A 24,662-nucleotide genomic window follows, 5' to 3' on the forward strand; every position below is an offset into this window, starting at 1 on the left:
AAGCAACTGGCTTCGTAGTAAGTACTTGGGTTTATGGCAAGTACAATCTTAACAAATTCTCCAGTAAAGGAGTTTCTTTCTTAGAGTACACTCAGTTTCCACAAGTCCAGCTTGTCCAAATGTGATAAAGATTTGGCAATCATTACAATACTAATCCTTTACAGAATCCTATATTCCATATTTTCTAACAACATAGAAGAGACGTTCTTCAGCCATCAAGTCCATGTTAACTCAGTGATTTGTGTCCCCACCATTCTTATCAACTTCCCCTACCTATTAATTAACTGGCCTTCGGTCAATTAGTTAACTAACTCATCTTTGGGATGTAGGAGGAAACTGGAGCACCCAGGGGTGCCATGGAGCCTTACCGTTAACCGAGGGGTCCAGGGACCCCAGGTTAGGAACCCTGACCCAGAGGAAACCCACACAGTTACAGGATCACAGGCTACATACAGGGCTGCAGGGAGAACGTGCAACCTCCACACAGACTAGACACAAGGTCAGGGTGCCTGGAGGTGTAAAGCAGCACCTCTGTTAGATGTGCCACTATTCTACCCATCCTGAAATAAAGGGAGGAAAAAGAAAGATCAGTTATGAAGGGAACAATGAGTGGAAGTTTAATACTATGTGTCCACACATTTCAGAAGTAACTGTGCACCACATGATCATGTGGAAATTGCAATCCTATGGCGTTATTAACCTGCTAGCATGTCTTCTTGTGTCTCCATTTGATGACCAGTATAATATTAAGGCAAAATGGCAGAAAAGCTGCCAAACACTGAACCCACATTTCAGAGAGGCATTGAAGGCTGAATTTAAAGGTACACACAGAGATAGATGAGTATCAGAGCTTCTAAGTAATACTTGTGTTTGAAGACTGCCTATTAACATTTTTCCCGCCTTACCATGAACAAGCAAAAGCTTAGTTTCTCGGTGTCATGATTCCCGTCTGCACAGTAGGTGTGATAGCATTCCACAAAACAGAATCTTAGCCCACTTTCAATTACAGGTAAAAAACAGTGTTGCTGGTGGGTGATGGTGCAACAGAAGAATTAATGCTGGGTGTATGCTGAGCAGGAAAGCACACAAGTGGAGCAGCAAATTATAAACATGAGAAAATCTGCAGATGCTGGAAATCCAAATCAACACACACAAAGTACTGGAGACTCAGTAGCTCGGTCATTTGATCATCTCTCTAGTCTCTCTAGTTATCATCTACCACAGCAAAAACTCCCAGTCCTTATTAAGTATGAGGTGTATGTCCCATAATTATTATTAACAAAATGCATAGTAACAGCCTCAGAATAGGAGGATGCCCCTTTAGAACTGATTAGATCAAAGTCTGTCATGAGCCTTGTGGCCCATCAGGCCAGTGCTTATGCCAGTTTCCGTGGCATGAAGCGACTGAAAGTACGAGACTTCCCCTCCCCCGCCAATAGGACACCAGTCTATCGCGAGGTTAACCCCCAGCATTTTGCCAGTACCCATTCCCAGCTGGGTAGACCGGAGCATTGTGTGGTTAAATGCCTTGCTCAAGGACGCACACACTGCCCTGGCCGAGGCTCGAACCCACAACCTTCAGATCGCTAGTCCAATGCCCTAACCACTTGGCCACGCGCCACACCTTTAGAACTGAGATGAGGAGGTATTTCTTACGCCAGATGGCTGTGGAGGCCAAGTCATTAGATATATTTAAAGCAGAGATTATAGGTCCTTGGTGAGTCAGGGCAACAAAGGTTACACAGAGAAAGCAGGAGGATGAGGTTGAGAGGAATAATAAATCCGCTATGATGGGATGGCGGTGCAGACCCTATGGACTGAATGGCCTAATTCTGCTCCTATGTCTTATGGCCTTATCCATCAAGGAAATTAACCACAATCACGGCCACTTTTTATAGAAGAGAGCATGAAACACAGGAGGGAGAAGACAATTAATTGTGTGCTGAAACAAATGGTTCAGCTGGAGTTAAATTTAACAGCCACTTTCTCCTCAAGAGGAAGAAAAAGGAACTTGCATGCAGCTAATGGCACATATATGTGGAGTTCATTTCAGCATAGATGAACAAAGTCAAGTACCTTATGTTTCAATTCTCAGAGCTTGCTGCTTATAATCGACTTACCATCTGAGTGACACAAAAACAATGCTGAAAGTTGTGGAATGGAATGTTGTTATAATGGCGGTACACCTCAAAGAGGAACTGTTGCAGGACCTCCATTTCAATGTTGAATTTATTCATGAAACCCAGGTCAACGAACATCAGTTGAAGTAGAACCATTATTTCTGCATCCTCCCATTGCCTGATGTGCAAGGTAAAAAACACGTATCAAAAAGTACCGTATTTCTCAAGAAGCACAGCCAGCCATCAATCCAAGGCTTGATGTTCAAGTGAAGATTCTCATCAGGTTCAAACAAACTTACGTGGCCATACAGTCATAGAACACTAAAGCACAGAAACAGGCTTTTTGGCCCATCTGGTCTGTGCACTCCAAACCCTTCCCATCCCTGTACCTATCCAAATTTCTCTTAAATTTTTAAATTGACCCCGCATCCACCAATTCCACTGGCAGCTCATTCCACACTTGCACCACCTTCTGAGTGGAGAAGTTCCCCCTCATGCTGCCCTTAAACATTTCACCTTTCACTCTTAACCCATGACCTCTAGCCATAGTCTCACTGAGACCCAGGAGAAAAAAATCATAATTTTGTATACTTCCACCAAATCTCCCCTCAATCTTCTAAGTTCTAGGGAATAAAATCTTAACCTACTTAACCTTTCTCTATAACTCAGGTGAAGTCCTGGCAACATCCTTGTAAAGTTTCTCTGCACTCTTTCAGTCTCATTTACATCTTTTCTGCAGGTAGGTGACTAAAACTGCACACAATACTCCATATTAGGCCTCAACAATGTCATATACAATTTCAGCATAACATCCCAACTCCTGTATTCAATATATTGATTCATGAACCAACCAATTTTGGTGTCATTCGCAAATGTGCTGATCCAGCTTACCACATTATCAACCAGTTAATTGACATAGATGACAAACAACAAAGGACTCATCACTCATACCTGCAGCACAACACTAGTCACAGGCCTCCAGTCAGAGAGGCAAACATCTACTACCAGACTCCCACAAACCCAACGTCTAATCCAATTTACTACCCCATCTTGAATGCCAAGTGACTGAAACTTCCTCACCATCCTCCCATGCAGGTCCTTGTCAAAGACCATAAGATATAGGAGCAGAATTAAGCCATTTGGCCCATCGAGTCTGCCCCATCACTTTATCATGACTGATCAATTTTCTTCTCTCAGCCCCAATCTCCTGCCTTTTCTCCTTATCCCTTCATGCCCTGACCAATCAAGAAACTATCAACCATGGCTTTAAATATACATAAAAGACTTGGCTTCCACAGCTGCCTGTGACAAAGAATTCCACAAATTCACTATTCTCTCGCTAAAGAAATTCCTCTCATTTCTGTTTTAAAATGCCACCCCTCTATTCTGAGGCTGAGTCCTCTGGTCCTAGACTCTCCCTCCATAGGAAGCATCCCCTCTACATCCACCCTATCAAGGCCTTTCATTATTTGAAGGGTTTCAATAAGGTCACCCCCTTATTCTTCAGACTTCTGATGAGGCCAGAGCCATCTCACGCTCTTTATAGGACAAAACATTCAATCCTGGAATCATTTTCATAAACCTCTTTTGAAACCTCTCCAGTGTCAGCACATCCTTTCTAAGATACAGTGCCTATAAAAAGTATTCAACCCCTTGAAAGTTTTCATGTTTTATTGTTCTACAACATTGAATCACAATGGATTTACTTTGGCTTTTTTGACACTGATCAACAGAAAAATACCCTTTCGTGTCAAAGTGAAAACAGCTCTCTATAAAGTGATCTAAATTAATTAGAAATATAAAACACAAAATAGTTAATTGTGTAAGTACTCATCCCCTTCAAGTCAGTATTTAGTAGATGCGCTCTTGGCAGCAATTACAGCCTTGAGTCTGTGTGGATGAGTCTCTATCAGCTTTGCACATCTGGACACTACAATTTTTCCCCATTCTTCTTACAAAACTGCTCAAGCTCTGTCAGATTGCATGGGTATTGTGAGTGAACAGCCTTTTTCAAGTCCAGTGATAAATTCTCAATTGGATTGAGGTTTGGACTCTGACTTGACCACTCCAGGATATTAACTTTGTTGTTTTTAAGCCATTCCTGTGCAGCTTTGGCTTTATGTTGGGGTCGTTGTCTTGCTGGAAAACAAATCTCCCAAGCCACAGTTCTCTTGCAGACTGCTTCAGGTTTTCCTCCAGGATTTCACCGTATTTTGCTGCATTCATTTTACTCTCTACATTTACGAGCCTTCCAAGGCCTGTTGCAGTGAAGCATCCCCACAGAATGATGCAGCCATCACCGTGCTTCACAGTAGGGATGGTGTGATTTTGATGATGTGGTGCTTGGCTTACTCCAAACATAGCGTTTAGTCTGATGGCCAAAAAGCTCGATTTTGGTTTCATCAGACCATAGAACCTTCTTCCAGCTGACTTCAGAGTTTCCCACATGCCTTCTGGCAAACTCTAGCTGAAATGTCATGGGTATGTTTTTTAACAGAGGCCTTCTCTTTGCCGCTGTCACAGAAAGCTGCAGCTAGTGAAGCATCTGGGCAATAGTTGTTGTATGTGCAGTCTCTCCCATCTCAGCCACTGAAGCTTGTATCTCCTCCAGAGTTGTCATAGGTCTCTTGTTAGCCTCCCTCACTAATCTCCTTCCTGCACATTCACTCAGTTTTTGAGGACGGCCTGCTCTAGGCAGATTTACAGCTGTGCCATATTCTTTCCATTTCTTGATGATTGACTTAACTGTACTCCACAGGATATTCGGTACTTGGAAATTTTCTTACATCCAACTACTGACTTGTGCTTTTCAATAACCTTTTTGTGGAGCTGCTTGGAGCATTATTTTATCTTCATGGTGTAGGTTATGTCAAGATACTGACTCACCAGCAGTTGGAAGTTCCAGATACAGGAGTGTTTTTACTACAATCAACTGAAACACCCTGACTACACACGGTGATCCCCGTTTAACTAATTATGTGACTTCTAAAACCAATTATCTACACCAATGATGATTTGATGTGTCATATGAAAGGGGGTGAATACGTATGCAATCAATTATTTTGTGTTTTATATTTGTAATTAATTTAGATGACTTTGTAGAGATCTATGTTCACTTTGACATGGAAGAGTCTATTTCTATTGATCAGCATCAAAAAAGCCAAATTAAATCCACACTGATTCAATGTTGTAAAACAATAAAACATGAAAACTTCTGGGGAGTGAATATTTTTATAGGCACTGTAAGGGGCCTAAAACTGCTCTCAATACCCCAAGAGAGGCCTCAGCAGTGTTTTATAAAGACTCAACATTACATCTTTGCTTTTATATTCTAACCCCCTTGAACTGAATGCTAACATCACATTTGCCTTCCTCACCAGAGACTCAACCTTTGGGGAATTCTGCACAAGGAGACCCAAGTCCCTTTGTGCCTCAGATTTTTTGAAATGTTTCTTCATTTAGAAACTCTTCTACCTTTTTATTTCTTCTACCAAAGTGCATAACCATACACTTCCCAACAGTGCATTCCATCTGCCACTTATTTGCCCATTCTCCTAATCTGTCTAAGTCCTTCTGAAGACTCTCTACTTCCTCAAAACTGTCTGCCCATGGACCTATCTTCATATTATCCACAAACTTTGCACCAAAGTCATTAATTCCATCATCCAAGTCACTGAAATATCATGTTAAAAGAATCGTTTCCAACACAGACCCCTGTGAAACACCACTAGTCACCAGCTGCCAAACAGAAAAGGCTCCCTTTATTCCTACTCTTTCCCTCTTGTCAATCAGCCACTGCTTTATCCATGCTAATATCTTTCCTGTAATACCATGATCCCTTAACTTGTTAAGCAGCCTCATGTGTGGCACCTTGTCAAAGGCCTTCTGAAAATCCAAGTACATATCAACTGATTCTCTTTGCCTATACTGCTTGTTATTTCTTCAAAGAATTCCAACAGATTTGTCAGGCAAGATTTTCCCTTGAGGAAACCATGCTGACTACAGTCTATTTTATTCTGTGCCTCCAAGTATTCGAAAATCACATCCTTAATAATCAACTCCAATATCTTCCTTGTAAAGTTTCTCTGCACTCTTTCAGTCTCATTTACATCTTTTCTGCAGGTAGGTGACTAAAACTGCACACAATACTCCAAATTAGACCTCAACAGTGTCATATACACTTTCAACATAACATCCCAGCTCCTGTACTCAATATATTGATTCATGAATCAACTGCATGCATAGATTACCACTCTGACCTTCCAGAGAAACAATTTTGTCCCCTGTTATCCTTCTTCTCTTAATATACCTGTCGAAGCCTTTAGGATTGTCCTTCACCTTGTGTGCTAAAGCAATCTCATGTCTTCTTTTAGCTTCCTGATTTCCTTCTTAAGTGTTCTCTTCCATTTCTTGTATTCAAGTACATCATTTGTTCCTGCCTGCCTGTACCTGCTGTGCACCTCCTTCTTTTTTCTTAACCAGAGTCTCAATATCTCTCAAAAACCACGGTTCCATAACATATGAAGGCCAATTCTCCATATGCCTTCTTAACCACAGAGTCAACCTACGCAGCAGCTTTGGGTGTCCTATGGACTCGGACCCTAAGATCCCACTGATTCTCCACACTGCCAAGAGTCTTACCATTAATACTATATTCTGCCATCATATTTGACCTACCAAAATGAACCACCTCACACTTATCTGGGTTGAACTCCATCTGCCACTTCTCAGCCCAGTTTCGTATCCTATTAATGTCCCATTGTAACCTCTGACAGCCCTCCACACTGTCCACAACACCCCCAACCTTTGTGTCATCAGAAAATTTAATAACCCATCCTCCACTTCCTCATCCAGGTCATTTATAAAAATCACAAAGAGACGGGTTCCCAGAACAGATCCCTAAGGCACACGACTGGTCACCAACCTCCATGCAGAATATGACCCATCTACAACCACTCTTTGCCTTCTGTGGGAAAGTCAATTCTGGATCCACAAAGCAAGGACCCTTGGATCCCATGCCTCATTACTTTCTCAATAAGCCTTGCATGGGGTACCTTATTAAATGCCTTTCTGAAATCCATATACACTACATCAATGTGTTTAGTCACATCCTCAAAAATTCAATCAGGCGCATAAGGCACGACCTGCCTTTGACAAAGCCATGCTAACTATTCTTAATCATATTATGTCTCTCCAAATGTTCATAATTCCTGCCTCTCAGCATCTTCTCCATCAACTTACCAACCACTGAAGTAAGACTCGCTGGTTATAATTTCCTGGGCTAGTGATAATGATCACTCAATGCAAAGTGTTCCCCTACACAAACTTTTGTCACCTTCCCTGTCTTGTTCCCTAACAGGAGATTATAGTATTGTACACTCTCTGGCTGGTACTTCTATGTACTGATAGAGGAAGCACTTTCCCATACAACCCTTTTAAATTATGAGAGTCCCAAACAAAATGTGGAAAGTTGAAATCAGGATCAGTCGCTTCCAGCCCAATGAGCCACACAGTGCAGCAACCCCCAATTTAACACCAGCCTAGCCACAGGGCAATTTACTATGACCAATTAACCTACTAACCGGAATATGGGAGGAAACTGGAACACCTGGAGAAAACCCATGCCTCCACAGAAAGGATGTACAAGCTCATTACAGGCAGCACCGGAAATTAATTCCAAACTCTGATGCCCCGACTGTAATAGCAGTTACCGTGGCTACTCTACTATGGTACCTCAAACTTACTGTTACCAAACGTGTGGTGTAAAGGTTACATTGATTCGTCTATGCAGGGCTAAAGTAGGGATATTTTATGCAAGTGTTCAAATCCTCTTTACATTTGTTTTCAGTTTAATAATTTATTAGAAACTATTAGCATTGTGTGTCCTTGTTGATACCTTAAGCTTTGTTATCATGCTGTACAAAGAGAGTTTGGCTGGATAAGGGCCCTCCCTCCTAATGTTGCAGTCCTCATAAATATAAAGAGAAAGTCCCTCCTACACGTCTTTGATCACCTTGCAATTGCAGTAGGTCAATATCTACAAGCCGGCGCTATGTAGACATCATTTGTTACTTTGAATGAAAGTATATTTTCCTTGCATCTGTCGCTTGGGAGTGTTAATATGAATTATTAAAAGAGCATAACTACTTTCGTGCAACTTGTTGATTAGGAGTATGTATTTAAAAGTGAGAAAATGAAAATGTCGATAAAGGGCATGGATAATTATTCTTCAGAATATAATTGGTAAACAGGACCAAGGCAATAAACAATTATGCCATCTGATTTCCATAGTTTCATTCTCACTTGAGATTAATTATGCACCCCATGGTATTTTCCAGACCTAATTATAAAATACACTTTCAGCCTGTTTTGCAAACTATATCATTAAAGGCAGAGAGTTATACAACTGAGAAGCAGACTATTGTGTATAAAAGCAAGGATGTAATGTTGAGGCTTTATAAGGCTCTGGTGAGACTTCGGAGTATTCTATCTAGTTTTGGGCCCTTTATCTAAGAAAGGATACACTGACATTGGAAAGGGTTCAAAGGAGGTTGACGTAAATGATTCCGGGATTGAAAGGCTTATCGTGTGAGAGGCATTTGATGACTCTGGGCCTGTATTCACTGGAATCCAGAAGAATGAGGGGGGAACCTCACTGAACCTATTCAATGTTGAAAGGCCTCGATAGAATGGATGTGGAGGGGATGTTTCCTCCAGGTGGGTGAGTTTAAGACAAGAGGACACAGCCACAAAATAGAGGGATGTCCTTTTAGAATGGAGATGAGAAGGAATTTCTTTAGCCAAACAGTGGTAATTCTGTGGAATTTGTGGAAGCCAAGTCATTAGGAATATTTAAGGCAGAGGTTGATAGATCCTTGATTAGTCAAGACATGTGGTGGATCAGCGAGATCTTGGGATCCATGTCCATAGGACACTCAAAGCAGCTGTGCAGTTTGACAGTGTTGTTAAGAAGGCGTATGGTGTGTTGGCCTCCATCAACCATGGGATTGAGTTCAAGAGCCATGAGGTAATGTTACAGCTATATAAGACCTTAGTTAGCCCCCACTTGGAGTACTGTGGTCACCTCACTACAAGAAGGATGTGGATACTGTAGAGAGAGTGCAGAAGAGATTTACAAGGATGTTGCCTGGATTGGGAGCATGCCTCATGAGAATAGGTTGAGTGAACTTGGCCTTTTCTCCTTGGAGTGATGGTGGATGAGAGGTGACATGATAGAGGTGTATAAGATGATGAGAGGCATTGATCTGTGGATAGCCAGAGGCTTTTTCCTAGGGCTGAAATGGGCAACATGAGGGGGCATAGTTTTAAGCTGCTTGGTAGTAGGTACAAGGGGGATGTCAGAGGTAAGTTTTTCATGCAGAGAGTGGTGGGTGCATGAAATGCACTGCCAGCAAAGGTGGTAGAGGCAGATACAATAGGGTCTTTTAAGAGACTCTTAGATAGGTACATGGAGCTTAGAAAAATAGAAGGCTATGCTGTAGGGAAATTTTAGGCAGCTTCTATACAAGGTTACATAGTCAGCAAAACATTGTAGGCTGAAGGACCTGTAATGTGTAATAGATTTTCTACGTTCTATGTTCTATGTAGGGATACGGGAGAAGGAAGGAGAATAGGACCTAAGAGGGAAAATAGATCAGCCATGATGAAATGGGTAGGGTCGATAGGCCAAATGGTCTAATTCTGCTCCTATATCTTATGGTTTTTGTATGTATTGTGCATGTACTAACCCAAAAAGATGTCAGTAATTTCAGTTTATCTATTATGCACCCAGCATGACATGAAAATCACATGTAGCGTGGGTCAGCCAATAAAAGAATTTTCATACCCCAACTATCTGTCACGCTAACAGGGTTTCAACAGATGCTAAGGTATCAGTGGGAATAGCAGAAGTGAGACACATTGTCATCTTATACTCTGTATGTCAATTGTAAAAGAATTCATTCTTTATTCTCCTCACATCCCTTCCCACAGGTTCTGCCACTCATCTACAAACTAGGGACATATACAGGGGCCAATTAATTGTTCACCTTTCTATCTTTGGACATGGGAATGGAAATGGGTGCAGGAAGATGAAACCCATGTGTTTTTCTGAGTAGAGAGCAGTCTGTGGAAAAACCCTACACTAACAACGCACACAAAATGCTAGTGGAACTCTGCAGGTCAGGCAGCCTCTATGGAAATGAATAAACAGTTGACGTTTTGGGCTGAGACCCTTCCTCAGGACTTTTTCCACAAACACTTGAGGTCAACATTGAACCTAGGTCCCTGAAGTGATGCCCTACAACGCCCAATGCCGTGGCCTGTTTGGAGTATTAGTGCTCTGCTCTGTCGCATTAATGGGACTGTATTCACTTGTGGAACTTCGAAGTATTTCCTTTCAACTAACAATAAAGCACGCAGTGTTTACACATTAATAGCAGATTTCAACTAAAATAAAAGACAGGCATGCACAACGTGCACGTCACCTGTCTTCAGCGTTTCTATTGGTTGATGTAATTTTCAATATGAATGCAGCTGGTGCAAGCATTACCTCATTTGGTGTTGTAAATGCAAATTGGTGCACACTGCAACAAAGTGGAAGGGTTCTTGTCTTATGTTCAGAGTGCGCTTCATGAATTTCCTCTTTATCGGATCAGCTGCCAAATCACAACACTGAGTAACCTTGGAAAGTAACATTTTGTTAACGGAATCAGAATCAGGTTTAATATCACTGGCATATGCCGTGAAATTTGCTGTTTCGCGACAGCAGTACAATGCAATACAGGTTCCTGTACCTCCTCCTTGATGGTAACAATGAGAACAGAGTATGTCCTAAGTGATGGAAGTGCTTAATGATGGATGTCGCTTTTTTGAGGCATCAACTTCTGAAGATGTCTTTGATGCTGGGGAGGCTAGTGCCCATGATGGAGCTGGCTGAGTTTACAACTTTCTGCAACTTTTTCTGATCCTGTATAGTGGCCCCTCCATACTAAGCAGTGATACGGCCAGTTAGAATTTGCAAGTGTCTTTGGTGACTTACCAATTCTCCCCAAACTCTTAATGAAAGGTAGCCACTGCTGTGCCTTGTTTGTAACTGCATCAATATGTTGAGCCCAGAAAAGATCCTCAGAGATGTTGACAGCCAGGAACCTGAAACTGCTCACCCTTTCCACTTCTGATCCCTCAATGAAGACTGGTGTGTGTTTCCCCATCCTGAAGTCCTCAGTCAATTTCTTGGTCTTACGGATGTTGAGTTCAGGGTTGTTGCTGTGACACCACTCAACCACCTGACCTATCTCAGTCCTGTACACCTCCTTGTCACCATTGGAAATTCTGTCAACAATAGTTGTGTCATTTGCAAATTTATAGATGGTGTTTGAACTGTGCTGAGTCACACAATCGTGGGTGTACAGAGAGTAGTCACAGATAAAACAAAGTTTTTTGAACATATTCTTTACAAATGATTGGATGCGAAATGCAAACAATAAAATTTAAATTCGCATCTGTGCACTGACATGACAGGTGAGCAAATATTGATGTAGTTTATATGATATCCTGGAAAATTTGATAGGATTCCTTACAAGAAATATGGTAAAGCATGGTCCTTGGATAACATCCATGTGAATTTCAGAAGACACTTGAGAGCAACACAAGAAAACTGGAGTAAAAATAAGTCATTTGGTCCTTCAAACCTGCCCTATTATTCAATATACTCATGGGTGATCTGCCTCAAGCACATCCCTCCCTCAGTACGTTCCCCATAAGCTTCAATTCCCTGATCTTTCCCAAAGGACCATCTATTTTATCTTACAATACACCCAATAATCCAAACTCCACAAGCCTCTGCAAGAGAGATTTATTATTCTCACTAAGAAGAAGTTCTCACGCACTTCAGTTTAAAATAACCATGCCTTGTACCCATATCCCCTCATCTGAGACTCCGCTGCTGGTGGAAACATCTCAATATCTTCTCTGTCATGTTCCTGAGGATCTTATATGTTTTATGAAGTTCATCCCTCACTCCTCACAAATCCAAAGAAAATTATTTATTTTCACGTGGTTTAATGAAGTTTCCAAGCCAGGGTTATTAGAAATATGGCAATATATGGAACTGCATGCAAGTTAGTCCTGGGAGGTGGTAATTGACTGGGATAAAGGAAAATTCTTTGATCAGCAAGTGGTATTTCCCAAAGATCTAAACTGAAATATTACCATTACTTGGATGAAAATTTGCGGAATTTAAAGAGCAATGTTTGAATGACAGGGAAAAAAATCAGAGGAGACATAGAGAGACAAAGTGAACGGGCAAAATGTAGTTCGAGTTCAATCTGAGGAAGTGTAAGTTCATCCTAGATCTCAGAAAAATATGTAAGATTCCTTTCTTCTTGCAGAGAAAATGAGTTGTGAAAGAGCAAAGGAGCTCAGGATCCTGTGTGCATAAATAACACAGAGAATCTGGTGCATACATACTAAAGTTAATCACAAGTGTAATGTCAAACTTTATTGAGAGGGAATTCAACAAGTACTGAAGTTTCATTTTTCCAGCATCTTGGGTAGTTACCATCTGGAGAACTGTGGTTCAGCATCAAAAGTCAAGAAATATATTATGCATGGAAGAGGTTTAGACAAATTCCAAGTCCTTCAATTTTAAATTATATGGACAGTTAGGAAAAACATAGTTAAAGTCACCGCAGTTTGGGCACTAGAAGTATAATCCACTTGGAGTAGTTAACAAGCTGTATATGATGAATTCTTTATTTAAATCTAATTTTATGGCATAACTTTACACTTATAAAGGAAAAATCTTTCAAATATTTTCATAAAGGCAGCATCTTTTTAATAACTTTTGGATGTCTAGGTACCAAAGATGTAATTTAAATTTTACTATACAGTTTACAATAGAAAGTACTTGTGTCCATTGATAAGTAGTTCAAAATCCAGAGTTAAGGACTTCTCCTCAGGAGAAATCCATGTGGAACCAAGGAAAAGCATAAGACAAAGGATGTGCTGCTGGCCCAGTCCATCACCGGTAAAGTGAAACACTGTTGCAGGAAATCGGCATCCAACATCAGGGATCCCCACCACCCAGGATGTGCTCTCTTCTCACTGCTGCCATCAGGAAGAAGGTACAGGAGCCTCAGGACCCATATCACCAGGTTCAAGAACAGTTATTACCCCTTAATCATCAGACTCTTGAACCAAAGGAGATAACTACACTCAACTTCACTTGTTCCATCACTGAATTGTTCCCATTACCTATGGACTCACTTTCAAGGACTCTTCATCTCATGTTCTTGATATTTATCGTTTATTTAGTTAATACTATTATTTCTTTCTTTTTTTATTTGCACAGTTTGTTGTTTTTTTGCATACTGGTTTAATACCCTAGTTGGTGTGGTCTTTTACTGATCTGTAATTGAGTATGCCCACAAGAAAATGAATCTCAGAGTTGTATATGGTGATGTGTATGTACTTTGATAATACAATTACTTTAAACTTTGAATTTAAGAGGAATTCAAGCAGTTGGGTCCAAGTTAAAAAAGTATAAATGCAAAGATAACAATCTCTGGATTACTATCTAATGCATATGCAAATTGCATTGGGTAAATAAAATCAAGGAATTGAATCTGTAATACTGTACCCTGGTTAAGATTTCTACTGCTGTGCTGTGAGGCATCTTATTTCCTGTAAAAGCAATGCGTCCTGCTGGTGAGAGTGCTTTGGTTTCAGCTGAAGGTAAGGAGACACATTGTCCAATTTAGGAATGTTGTGTCAGCCAATTAGGATGGTGGGGTGGAGAGAAAGTTCTAGAGAGAGCTGGGCTGAGAGAGATTTCTGATGGACAGTAGTCAGGTTTGTAGTCTTTTGGTGGGAGGTGAGTAGAGGTGATGATCTGGGAAGACTCCAATCCAAAGTGGTCGCTCAATTTACAATGGATCTCAGCAAAGTAGAGGAGGCTGCCTTATATGTGTAACTGCAACTATAATAGGGAAGATGCAAAGAAAAAGATATAATTGAAGACCTGTTATCCTAATGTATGCAGCATTCATAACAAGATAAATGAATTAAGTGGCACAAGTGAAAATTAATAGGTATGATCTCATCAACGATAGAGAAATGTGGTTGCAAAGAGCCCAGGTTTGGAAATTAAATGTTCCAAGATATAGTAACAATAAAATAATCCACCATCTGATTATTTGGCAAGCTGGATGGTTTAGCATCTAGCCAAAGGGTTTGATTTCAGCACTCCATTTAACACCTCAGGGTTGTGGTTCCTGAACTCCCTTTAACACACTGCATCAGCCGGTCTTACTCTCCATTTAACACAACAGAAATCTATGTTCCATTAGCACCCCAGGACATCAGTTCCCATGCTCTCTTAAGTTTCCAGGTTCAATGGAAATTTTAATATACTGTTGTTTTGCAATTCAAAGAGGAAAATTAAAAGTTATATAGACTGGTTGCATCACAGCCTGGTATGGAAACACCAGTGCCCTTGAATGGAAATTCCCACAAAAAGTAGTATATATGGCCCAGTACATCATAAATAATGCCCTCCCCACTGTTGAGCACACCTACACGAAGCATTGTTCCAAGGAAGCAGCATCCCTCATCAAGGACCCCCACCACCCAGGCCATGTTCTCTTCTTGCTGCTGGCCAGGAACAGTTATTACCCCTCAACTATTAGACTATTGAACCATTTCACTCACCTCTCTCTTGATCCACCTCTGGACTGTTCCCACACTTTTGGACTCACTTTCAAGGTCTCTACAGCTCATTTTCTCAATATTTATTGTTTATTTGTTTATTATTGTTATTTGGGTTGTTTTCTCTCATTTTGTATTTGCACAGTTTTTTGTCTTGTCTTTGATTGTCAGTTTTGTTGGGTGCGGTCTTTCACTGATTCTATTGTGTTTCTTGTATTTACTGTGAATGCTTAATAAATCAAATCCTAGGGTTGTATATGGTGCCATATATGTACTTTGTTAAAAAAATTACTTTAAACTTATAAGTGTGTTGGAGTATGAGTTTTAATAATATCCAGTTGTTTGAAAAATATACCAGTCCAGCACTACCACAGTCATTGCAAGCTGGATGAGGAGTTTTACTGTATGCGACCTTTTAAAAAAGATAAGAAATTGCACTTTCTACTGTTTTCTTCCCTCCCCTCCGAGTTTTCATCATTTAACTTGTTTATCTTTAACTTTTCCCAGTTTGGAGTGGAATAGTAATGTCATGGTTAGCACAAGGCTTTACGGGACCAGCGACCCAGGTTAAATTCCTGCCTGCAACGAGTTTGTACATTTTCCCCTGACTGTGTGCGTTTTCTCTGGCTGCTCTGGTTTCCTCACACAATATAAGCTTGGTAGGTTAATTGGTCATTATAAATTGTCCCATGATCAGGCTAGGATTAAATCGGGGGATTGCCGGGCGGCACAGCTCAAAGGGCTGGGAGAGCTTATTCCAAACACTATATTAATAAGTAAATAAGTCACTGACCTGAAACACTAATTTTAGTTCAGGCTTCATGGATGCTGCCTGACCACCTGAACATTTCTAACATTTTCTGTTTCAGCAGAGAAATGGTGAGCTTGGATTCAATTACCTGGCATTTTAGATTGATCTCTGCTGATTCATCAACTAACAGCCCACAGTCGATGGGACTTAGTACATTTTTTCATATCGAGTTTGCCAATATTTGGAGTAAGTGCAAAATCTGCAGACTATCAAGATAACTTCAGTGAAGAGTAATACTGACCAAAATTAATTTAGAATCATTAATAGGCTTTCAATATGATAAACTATTTTCTCATTTTAAACAATTGAGAAGAAAGTAATTGACACTGAGCAAAATAATCAAAGGAGAGCTTGCATACCAGTTATCAAATGTCGGTGTCTTCAGGTACTGCCTAACTTCCTCTGTGACTTCCAAATTACTGCATTGAAAAAGAAGACAATAATCTTGTTGTGGTTCAATATTCACTCTGTTTCAAGCTTTTACAGCACAGCAGTTTTAAGCTCATTCCTCCAGTATTATTGAGCCTGATTTCTATTCAAGGCTTCAGTCCTCTTTAAAGTTCTATCTACTCTGAAATCAGTCTAAACTCTTCCCCCTCTCACAGCCCTCTATTTTTCTACCATCCAGGTGCCTATATACCACATTCTATTTCAGACCTCTAGTGTCTGCAGATTTTGATTTCAGAGAAGAAGGGTATTTGCATTAAAATCAGAGGTATCAAGCTGCTTGCTCTTTACATCCAAGCATTTCCTACAAGCCCATCATGTGTACAAATAGTGCGTAACAGTGTACACAAGTAGTGTGTAACAGCATGTACAGTTAGTGTGTAACAGTGTGCACAAGTAGTGTGTAACAGCGTGTACAGTTAGTGTGTAACAGTGTGCACAAGTAGTGTGTAACAGCGTGTACAGTTAGTGTGTAACAGTGTGCACAAGTAGTGTGTAACAGCATGTACAGTTAGTGTGTCTTCTCTTTGCCACTCCACTACTAGTCTGTGTGTGTCAGTCAAGGTGAAAAGAGGCTTGTTTTGCTGTTGGTGTCTTATTACTATTGTTGTGTTCTTGCCGGTGCTGCTCTGCTGAACCCCATGGGCATGCTGTGTTGGCGCCAGAGTGTGTAGTAACTCTTGCGGGCTGCCCCCAGCACATCCTGAAGTTATGTTGGTTGTTGACACAAACAACACATTTCACTGTACACTTTGATGTACATGTGATATATAGATGAATCTGAATCTAAAGGCTTTGTTCCTCTCATAAGAGATAAGACAAGCAAAATTTCTTACAATAAGAACATTTGCTTTGTTTCAAGTTTAGAGGTTTAGCCAACAGTATGCTTCTTCTGAAGCTTCTGCTGAGGAATTCCCCAAATGAGTGAAGGTATCTTGATCCAGACAGCAGTCAACACATTAACGGTGCAAAAACATCTCCTGTGATCGGCAATGCAAAAATTGCATGTATCATTCAAAACCTGTCAATATCCATTTACTTTCTTATTGATACTAAAAGAAATGGAAATAATTTACTACTTCAACCAGCCGTTATCAGACTACACTTTGGTGCTTCAACCAAAAAGAATTTAAATGTTGGAGACGCAAACACAAGGAATTCTGCAGATGCTGGAAATTCAAGCAACACACATCAAAGTTGCTGGTGAATGCAGCAGGCCAGGCAGCATCTCTAGGAAGAGATACAGTCGACGTTTCAGGCCGAGACCCTTCGTCAGGACTAACTGAAGGAAGAGTGAGTAAGGGATTTGAAAGTGGGAGGGGGAGGGGGAGATCCAAAATGATAGGAGAAGACAGGAGAGGGAGGGATAGAGCCAAGAGCTGGACAGGTGATTGGCAAAAGGGATATGAGAGGATATGGGACAGGAGGCCCAGGGAGAAGGAAAAGGGGGAGGGGGGGAAAAAGCCCAGAGGATGGGCAAGGGGTATAGTCAGAGGGACAGAGGGAGAAAAAGGAGAGAGAGAGAAAGAATGTGTGTTTATAAATAAATAACGGATGGGGTACGAGGGGGAGGTGGGGCATTAGCGGAAGTTAGAGAAGTCAACGTTCATGCCATCAGGTTGGAGGCTACCCAGACGGAATATAAGGTGTTGTTCCTCCAACCTGAGTGTGGCTTCATCTTTACAGTAGAGGAGGCCGTGGATAGACATATCAGAATGGGAATGGGATGTGGAATTAAAATGTGTGGCCACTGGGAGATCCTGCTTTCTCTGGCAGACAGAGCGTAGATGTTCAGCAAAGCGGTCTCCCAGTCTGTGTCAGGTCTCACCAATATATAGAAGGCCACATCGGGAGCACCGGACGCAGTATATCACCCCAGTCGACTCACAGGTGAAGTGTCGCCTCACCTGGAAGGACTGTTTGGGGCCCTGAATGGTGGTAAGGGAGGAAGTGTAAGGGCATGTGTAGCACTTGTTCTGCTTACAAAGATAAGTGCCAGGAGGGAGATCAGCGGGGAGGGATGGGGGGGAATGAATGGACAAGGGAGTCATGTAGGGAGCAATCCCTGCGGAAAGCGGGGGGGGGGGGGGGAGGGAAAGATGTGGTTAGTGGTGGGATCCCGTTGGAGGTGGCGGAAGTTACGGGGAATAATATGTTGGACCCGGAGGCTGATGGGGTGGTTGGTGAGGACCAGGGGAACCCTATTCCTAGTGGGGTGGCGGGAGGATGGAGTGAGAGCAGATGTGCATGAAATGGGAGAGATGCGTTTGAGAGCAGAGTTGATGATAGAGGAAGGGAAGCCCCTTTCTTTAAAAGAGGACGACATCTCCCTCATCCTGGAATGAAAAGCCTCATCCTGAGAGCAGATGCGGCGGAGACGGAGGAATTGCGAGAAGGGGATAGCATTTTTACAAGAGATAGGGTGAGAAGAGGAAGTCCGGATAGCTGTGAGAGTCAGTAGGCTTACGGTGGACAGTAAATGTTACATAGTAACAGTAAGTATAGTAAATGTTGGAGATGGTGTTTTGTGGACTGGAATTCTCAACATACTCAGAAACCCCTGCCGAAGGGTTTCGGCGGTACTCTTTTCCATAGATGCATCCTGGCCTGCTGAGTTGCTCCAGCATTTTGTGTGTGTAGCTCAGATTTCCAGCATCTGCAGATTTTCTCTGGTTTCTGACCGAAATTATTTGCCATTCTGGACAATGCCCTCAACAAGTTGTATCCAATTCATCGCTTCTGCTGACGGTAACCAATCTTAAATGTTAACTCAGGACTCTATCCACATACATGTCACCTGGTCACCTGAGGGTTTCCTTCATTTATATCCAATTCATCTGGTTGTCAAGGACCTGTCATTGCCGACAATAAGACCATAAGATATGGAAGTAGGCCATTCTGCCGTCGAGTCCGCTGTGCCATTCAATCATGGGATGATCCAATTCTTCCAATCATCCCCACTCCCCTGCTTTCACCCTATACCCTTTGATGCCTTGGCTAATCAAGAACCTATCTATCTCTGCCTTAAATACACTCAATGACTTGGCCTCCACAGCCGCTCGTGGCAACAAATTCCACAGATTTACCACTCTCTGAATAAAATAATTTCTCCACTTCTCTTTTCTAAATGGACATCCTGAAGTCACGTCCTCTTGTCCTAGAATCCCCCACCATAGGAAATAACTTTGCCATATCTAATCTGTTCAGGCCTTTTAACATTCGGAATGTTTCTATGAGATCCCCCTCATTCTCCTGAACGCCAGGGAATACAGCCCAAGAGCTGCCAGATGTTCCTCATACGGTAACCCTTTCATTCTTGGAATCATACTCGTGAATATTCTCTGAACTCTCTCCAATGTCAGTATATCCTTTCTAAAATAAGGAGCCCAAAACTGCACACAATACTCCAAGTGTGGTCTCAGGAGTGCCTTATAGAGCCTCAACATCACATCCCTGCTCTTAAATTCTATACCTCTAGAAATGAATGCCAACATTGCATTCATCTTCTTCACAACTGACTCAGCCTGGAGGTTAACCTTTAGGGTGTCTTGCACAGGGGCTCTCAAGGCCCTTTGCATCTCTGTATTTTTCATTCTCTCCCTATCTAAATAATAGTCTGCCCGTTTATTTCTTCCACCAAGGTGCATTGACCATACCATTTCCAACATTGTAATTCATTTGCTACTTTTTTGCCCATTCCCCTAAACTATTTAAGTCTCTCTGCAAGCTCTCTGTCTCCTCAACACTACCCGCTCCTCCACCTATCTTTGTATCATGGGCAAATTTATCCACAAATCCATTAATACCGTAGTCCAAATCATTGACATATGTAGTAAAAAGCAGCAGTCCCAACCCAATAAAATAAAACAACTAAACTAACTGGGCCCAGAACACACGCACTCTTACTACTCAACCACTTTGTGTTTTACTTGTGCACAAGGACAACAGCGTGGCCCCAGTCACCCACACTGTTCCGATGCCAGGACAGAAAATTGCTATTTTTATATAGGATTGCCCTATCGGTTACAGATATTGACCACTTGGTAAATTGTTTATGTTTCAATTTCTTACTTGCAAGATCAATTGTCATTCACAATAGAGGTGTTGAAAGTGAATCAAAACTTCAACCTGACAACTTTTTGAAGTTAGTAAGATATTTTGAAGTTAGTAAAACAATTGTCCCTTAGTTGATGGGTGTTTTACATCCTTCCGTTATTCCTATCTCGTCTGTCTCTGCATCCCCTATACTGTAAATGGAAGCTACAGTACTGTGCAAAAGTCTTTGCAAATATATATAGCTAGAGTGCCTAAGACTTTTGCACAGTACTGCAGTAATTTTATGTATTGCATTGTAGTGCTGCTGCTGCAAAAGAACAAATTTCATGTCATGTGTAAAGTGATGATAAACCTGATTCTGATATGGGTCTCTATTATGGACTGAGAGTGGGGAGGGGGCAGGGAGAGGGAAATCATAGTTGGGAAAAGGGGAAGGGAAAGGGGAGGAAGCGGGAAGCACCAGAGAGACATTCTGTAATGATCAATAAACCAATTATTTGGAATCAAATTACCTTGCCTGGTGTCTCAGGGCTTTGTGAGTTTTCACCCACACCATCCCCGACCCCTGGCACTCCTTCACTGCCACCTGTCCCATTCCTCTTCTGCAACATTCCACCCTCACCATTCCCAACATCCTTTGCTCCCACCAACTTTACAAACTCACTCTCCGCTCCATGTTGATAAATACAGTACTGTGCAAAGGTCTTAGGTATCCTAGCTATATACATGTGCCTAAGACTTTTGTGCAGTACTGTACGTCCTTCTAGGTCGATAACACACAGCTACCTGAGGTTATTATAGCCAGGGTGGTAATGGGGACAAGCTCCCACTACTTACTAAATGCTTTCAATGGCGTGCACCTCAAATATCCTCTGACAACCAAGTCTAGTTCCTGGCCTTTACATGTGACTTAGCGACTAAGCCTGGTAGAATCATGTCTACTGACAGGAGAAGGGGCAAAAGCGGGCTACTGACATCTTAAAACCAGCCACTTGAGACAGTTGGGGCTCATCAGCCGTGGTTGACAGCTCATCTAGGAGAAGGAAAACTCTGATCTCAAACCTCCGCTGCCTTGCAGCTATACCCACTCATGGGGATGGCTTTGGGAGTGAATCTCGAGGGAAAAATCCGGAGCTGGTATCCCTAAGGCAGTCCTGTGTTGAGTTCAGCACTGAATGACTACCCCTACAACACTGCTGGTACCAAACTGTATTGGCCTCTGTCGTTCCTATGGGTTCATAAGACGCATGGAAGGGGAGAGCCTACAACAGCTCTCCTACTGAAAGGTCTCAACCCGAAACGTTGACTGTTTACTCTTTTTCCATAGATGCTGCCTGGCCTGCTGAGTTCCTCCAGCACTCTGTGTGTGTTGTTTGGATTTCCAGCATCTGCAAATTTTCTCTTGCTTGAGCTTGCTCTCCTTGTCGTATTTCCCAGGCTTGCGTATCTGGAGAGCCAGGATGCAACATTCATGGTCGACCCTGACTGGTGGAGGCCTCACTCACACACTGTCACTGTCATTCTCACCTATCTGTCTGCAGTGGGCAAGTTGGCTCTGGTGGTTTCACTTCAAAGCTCTGCATTTATCTACACACTGCCAAAGTCATCCTCGCCTGGATGTTGTCTTTAATCCTTGCCTTATCACAACTTCCACAGGCCCTGGCAATGCACAAGCATTAGCTATAATTGTTTGCTGGACTAACAAATATACTAATTCATTGCTTGCAAAGAGTTCTGAGAGTCAACTAGACACTACATGTAAATTCACATGCCAATGGTGCCTTTTACCTTATCAACTGCTAATTGCGTTTAATAGCTAACAATTTCTTCACTACTATTTCTACTTCACTTGTCAAACTCATCATTCCACAACAGCAGAATAAAATTATATGCAGAAAAGCTAAATCAGCCAACACACACAAAATACTGGAGGAACTCAGCAGGTCAGACAGCATCTATAGAGAAGAATAAACAGTCGATGCTACAGACCTGATGAAGGGTCTCAGCCTGTATCGTCAATTCTTTGTTCCTCTCCATAGATGCTGCCTGACCTGCTGAGTTCCTCCGGCATTCTGTGTGTGTTGCTTCTAATCTCCAGCATCTTCAAAACATCTTGTGTCTAAGCTAGACAAAACTTTCATCACCAAAAATTTTAGCAGAAACACACAATACCTCATCTGTAAGTACTTTTCCATGACTTGCTGACATTCTTCCTTGCTCTTCCTTAGTGAGCGCTTGTGATAAAAAGGTGAAGGTTTGTTTGTCCACTCTGTCAAGTCTTTAAAGAGTCCAAGCCAGCTGAGATGTTCCACACTCTGTGGATGTTGAACAGTTTTAACAAGGATGAGACAATGCCCTAGATTTTCAGGACAGTGATGAACATGCCTACTATTGACTCTCTCAGACTTTTCAGACCTTTCATTGGGTTTTGCATTAGTGCTTGTAGTGATTGTGAATCAAGCATCTTCTCAAGAGATTTGTGATGTTTGGGAACAGAACAAGGGGCTACACATCATCCTAACCAGATTGAGGAATTGTGTAGATTTTGACAAAAAAAAGAGTTTTAAACAGAAAAAGCAATACAATCCCAGAGGCAGCCTGTACTGGGGTTGGTTACCTGTCTGTGAATGTGGGCAATCCCAGAGGCAGCCTGTCCAGAAGCTGAAGGCCTGTCAGTGTGGGTGTTTGGGCAATACAATTCCAGAGGTGTATGTGTGTGGGGGGGGGGGGAGATGGGTGGAGGTGGTGGAGGAGAAGGGGTTTGTTGTTATTGTTGCTAGTTGTATGTTGACCTGAATGTTGTTGTTCTGTGGCACATTGTGGGCATGCTGTGATGGCAATGGAATGTGTGGTGGCACTTGTGGGCTGCCCCCCTGCACATCTTCAGATTGTGTTGGTTGTTAATTGTCGGGGTGCCACAGTAGCGTAGTGGGTAATGCGACATTATTACAGCTCGAGGAGTCGTAGTTCAGAGTTCAATCCCAGCATCCTCTGTAAGGAGTCTCTGTACGTCCTCCTCATGGAATGCGTGGGTTTTCTCCGGGCCCTCCGGTTTTCTCCCACAGTCCAAAGACGTACCAGTTAGCAAGTTAATTGTTAATTGTCCTGTGATTAGGTTAGAGTTAATCGGGTGGTCGGAGGTTGCTGGGGCAGTGCAGGTTGAAGAGCCAAAAGAGCCTACTCACCATATCTCTAAAATAAATATTAATGCAAATTATGCCTTTCAGTGTATATTTTGACGTACGTATGATTAATAAATAAATAAATCTAATCTAAATAAATCTGAATGTGTATTAAAATATCATGTTTAGAAAGTGAAAGAGAGAAAGTGATATGTGTAATATTACTTGAAAATATTAACCCAATTCAAAGGATGACACAGGAGTTCAAAAAGTAAGTCTAACTTTGTGTTTACTTTAAGTCAGGTGCACGCTTCACATGATAGTGTGATGACATATGCAATTCATGAATAACCCAAAACAAATTATTTAAACGAACAAGAATGCTTAATCAACCAATGTATATACAAGATTACTCAAATATTATTGAAATAGTAAATACACAACAGTAGGACTTTTAGAAATAAAATTGAAATGTCTTACTTCAAGTTTCTCCCGAAAGGACTCCACATGATTTCTCATCTCATAAACGATGGATGGCATCGGCCCTGATTCAATTAGAAGCTTCTTCTCCAGCTCTTGTAGCCTGAGGGCAAAGAGTTTGTCTGCTTTTATAACTTGTTGCATGGACTACTTACGTGTCATTTCATTCGGATCAACTATCAGGTGAATGAAATTCGATCACTGACTCGGCAAATGAAAGAAGGCACACAGTTGGTCAGGCAGATTTCTTTTGGTAAGATAATCATAAGAGCTACAGAGACACAGTAAATGCAAGTTGTAGGCTGCCTTTTGCAATGGGAAACACAAACAATGTGCTGGAGGAACTTAGCAGGTCAGACAGCATCTGTGCAGAGGAATAAATGGTCAATATTTCAGGCTAAAACCCTTTATCAGGACTGGAAATGAGAGGGAAGATACCTGAATAAAATGATGGGTGTGTGGGATGGGGAAGGAGGGCAAGCTAGAATGTGATAGGTGAAGCCATGTGGGTGGGAAAGGTAAAGGGCGAGAGAAGAAGGAACTGATCGAAGAGGGGAGTGAACCAGGAAGAAGGAGAGGTGCTAGGCAGATGAAAAGAAGAGGTAACTATTTTTGAAATGGACTGTTTTTCTACCAAAATAGTTGATCTCAAATTTTCTACATTGTGCTCCTTTTCCTGTGTTCCTCCCCATTCACTTAACCTATCCATATGTTCATTAAATCTTTCTGTATCCTTCTCACAACTCAAGTTGCCACCCAGGTTTGCATCACACCGATTTTATTTTGTAAGTTTTGTTTTCATTGTGATGAAGGCTAACATGTCAATTTTTCACTGTATAAACTTTGCACTACTGAAGCATTTTGTTTCCATTTTCATGGGCAGCACAGTGGTGCAGCTGGAGGTGTTGCTGCCTCACA

At 41.7% G+C, this 24,662-nt stretch overlaps 1 protein-coding gene across 1 annotated transcript in view; it reads right to left on the reverse strand.

Moving 5' to 3' along the window:
* The window catches only part of LOC140198399 (high affinity cGMP-specific 3',5'-cyclic phosphodiesterase 9A), a 99,589-nt gene that overhangs the window by 42,997 nt on the left and 31,930 nt on the right, over positions 1 to 24,662 (reverse strand). The window contains exons 6-9 of the mRNA XM_072259492.1: positions 23,745 to 23,847; positions 22,315 to 22,457; positions 15,999 to 16,058; positions 2,121 to 2,298 (exon numbers count right to left, since the gene is read on the reverse strand). Of these exons, the coding sequence (XP_072115593.1) occupies positions 2,121 to 2,298; positions 15,999 to 16,058; positions 22,315 to 22,457; positions 23,745 to 23,847 (484 nt within the window). The remainder of the gene's footprint in view (positions 1 to 2,120; positions 2,299 to 15,998; positions 16,059 to 22,314; positions 22,458 to 23,744; positions 23,848 to 24,662) is intronic.

The sequence above is a fragment of the Mobula birostris genome, chromosome 5 (genome assembly GCF_030028105.1).
Source record: "Mobula birostris isolate sMobBir1 chromosome 5, sMobBir1.hap1, whole genome shotgun sequence".
NCBI classification, from domain to species: domain Eukaryota; kingdom Metazoa; phylum Chordata; class Chondrichthyes; order Myliobatiformes; family Myliobatidae; genus Mobula; species Mobula birostris.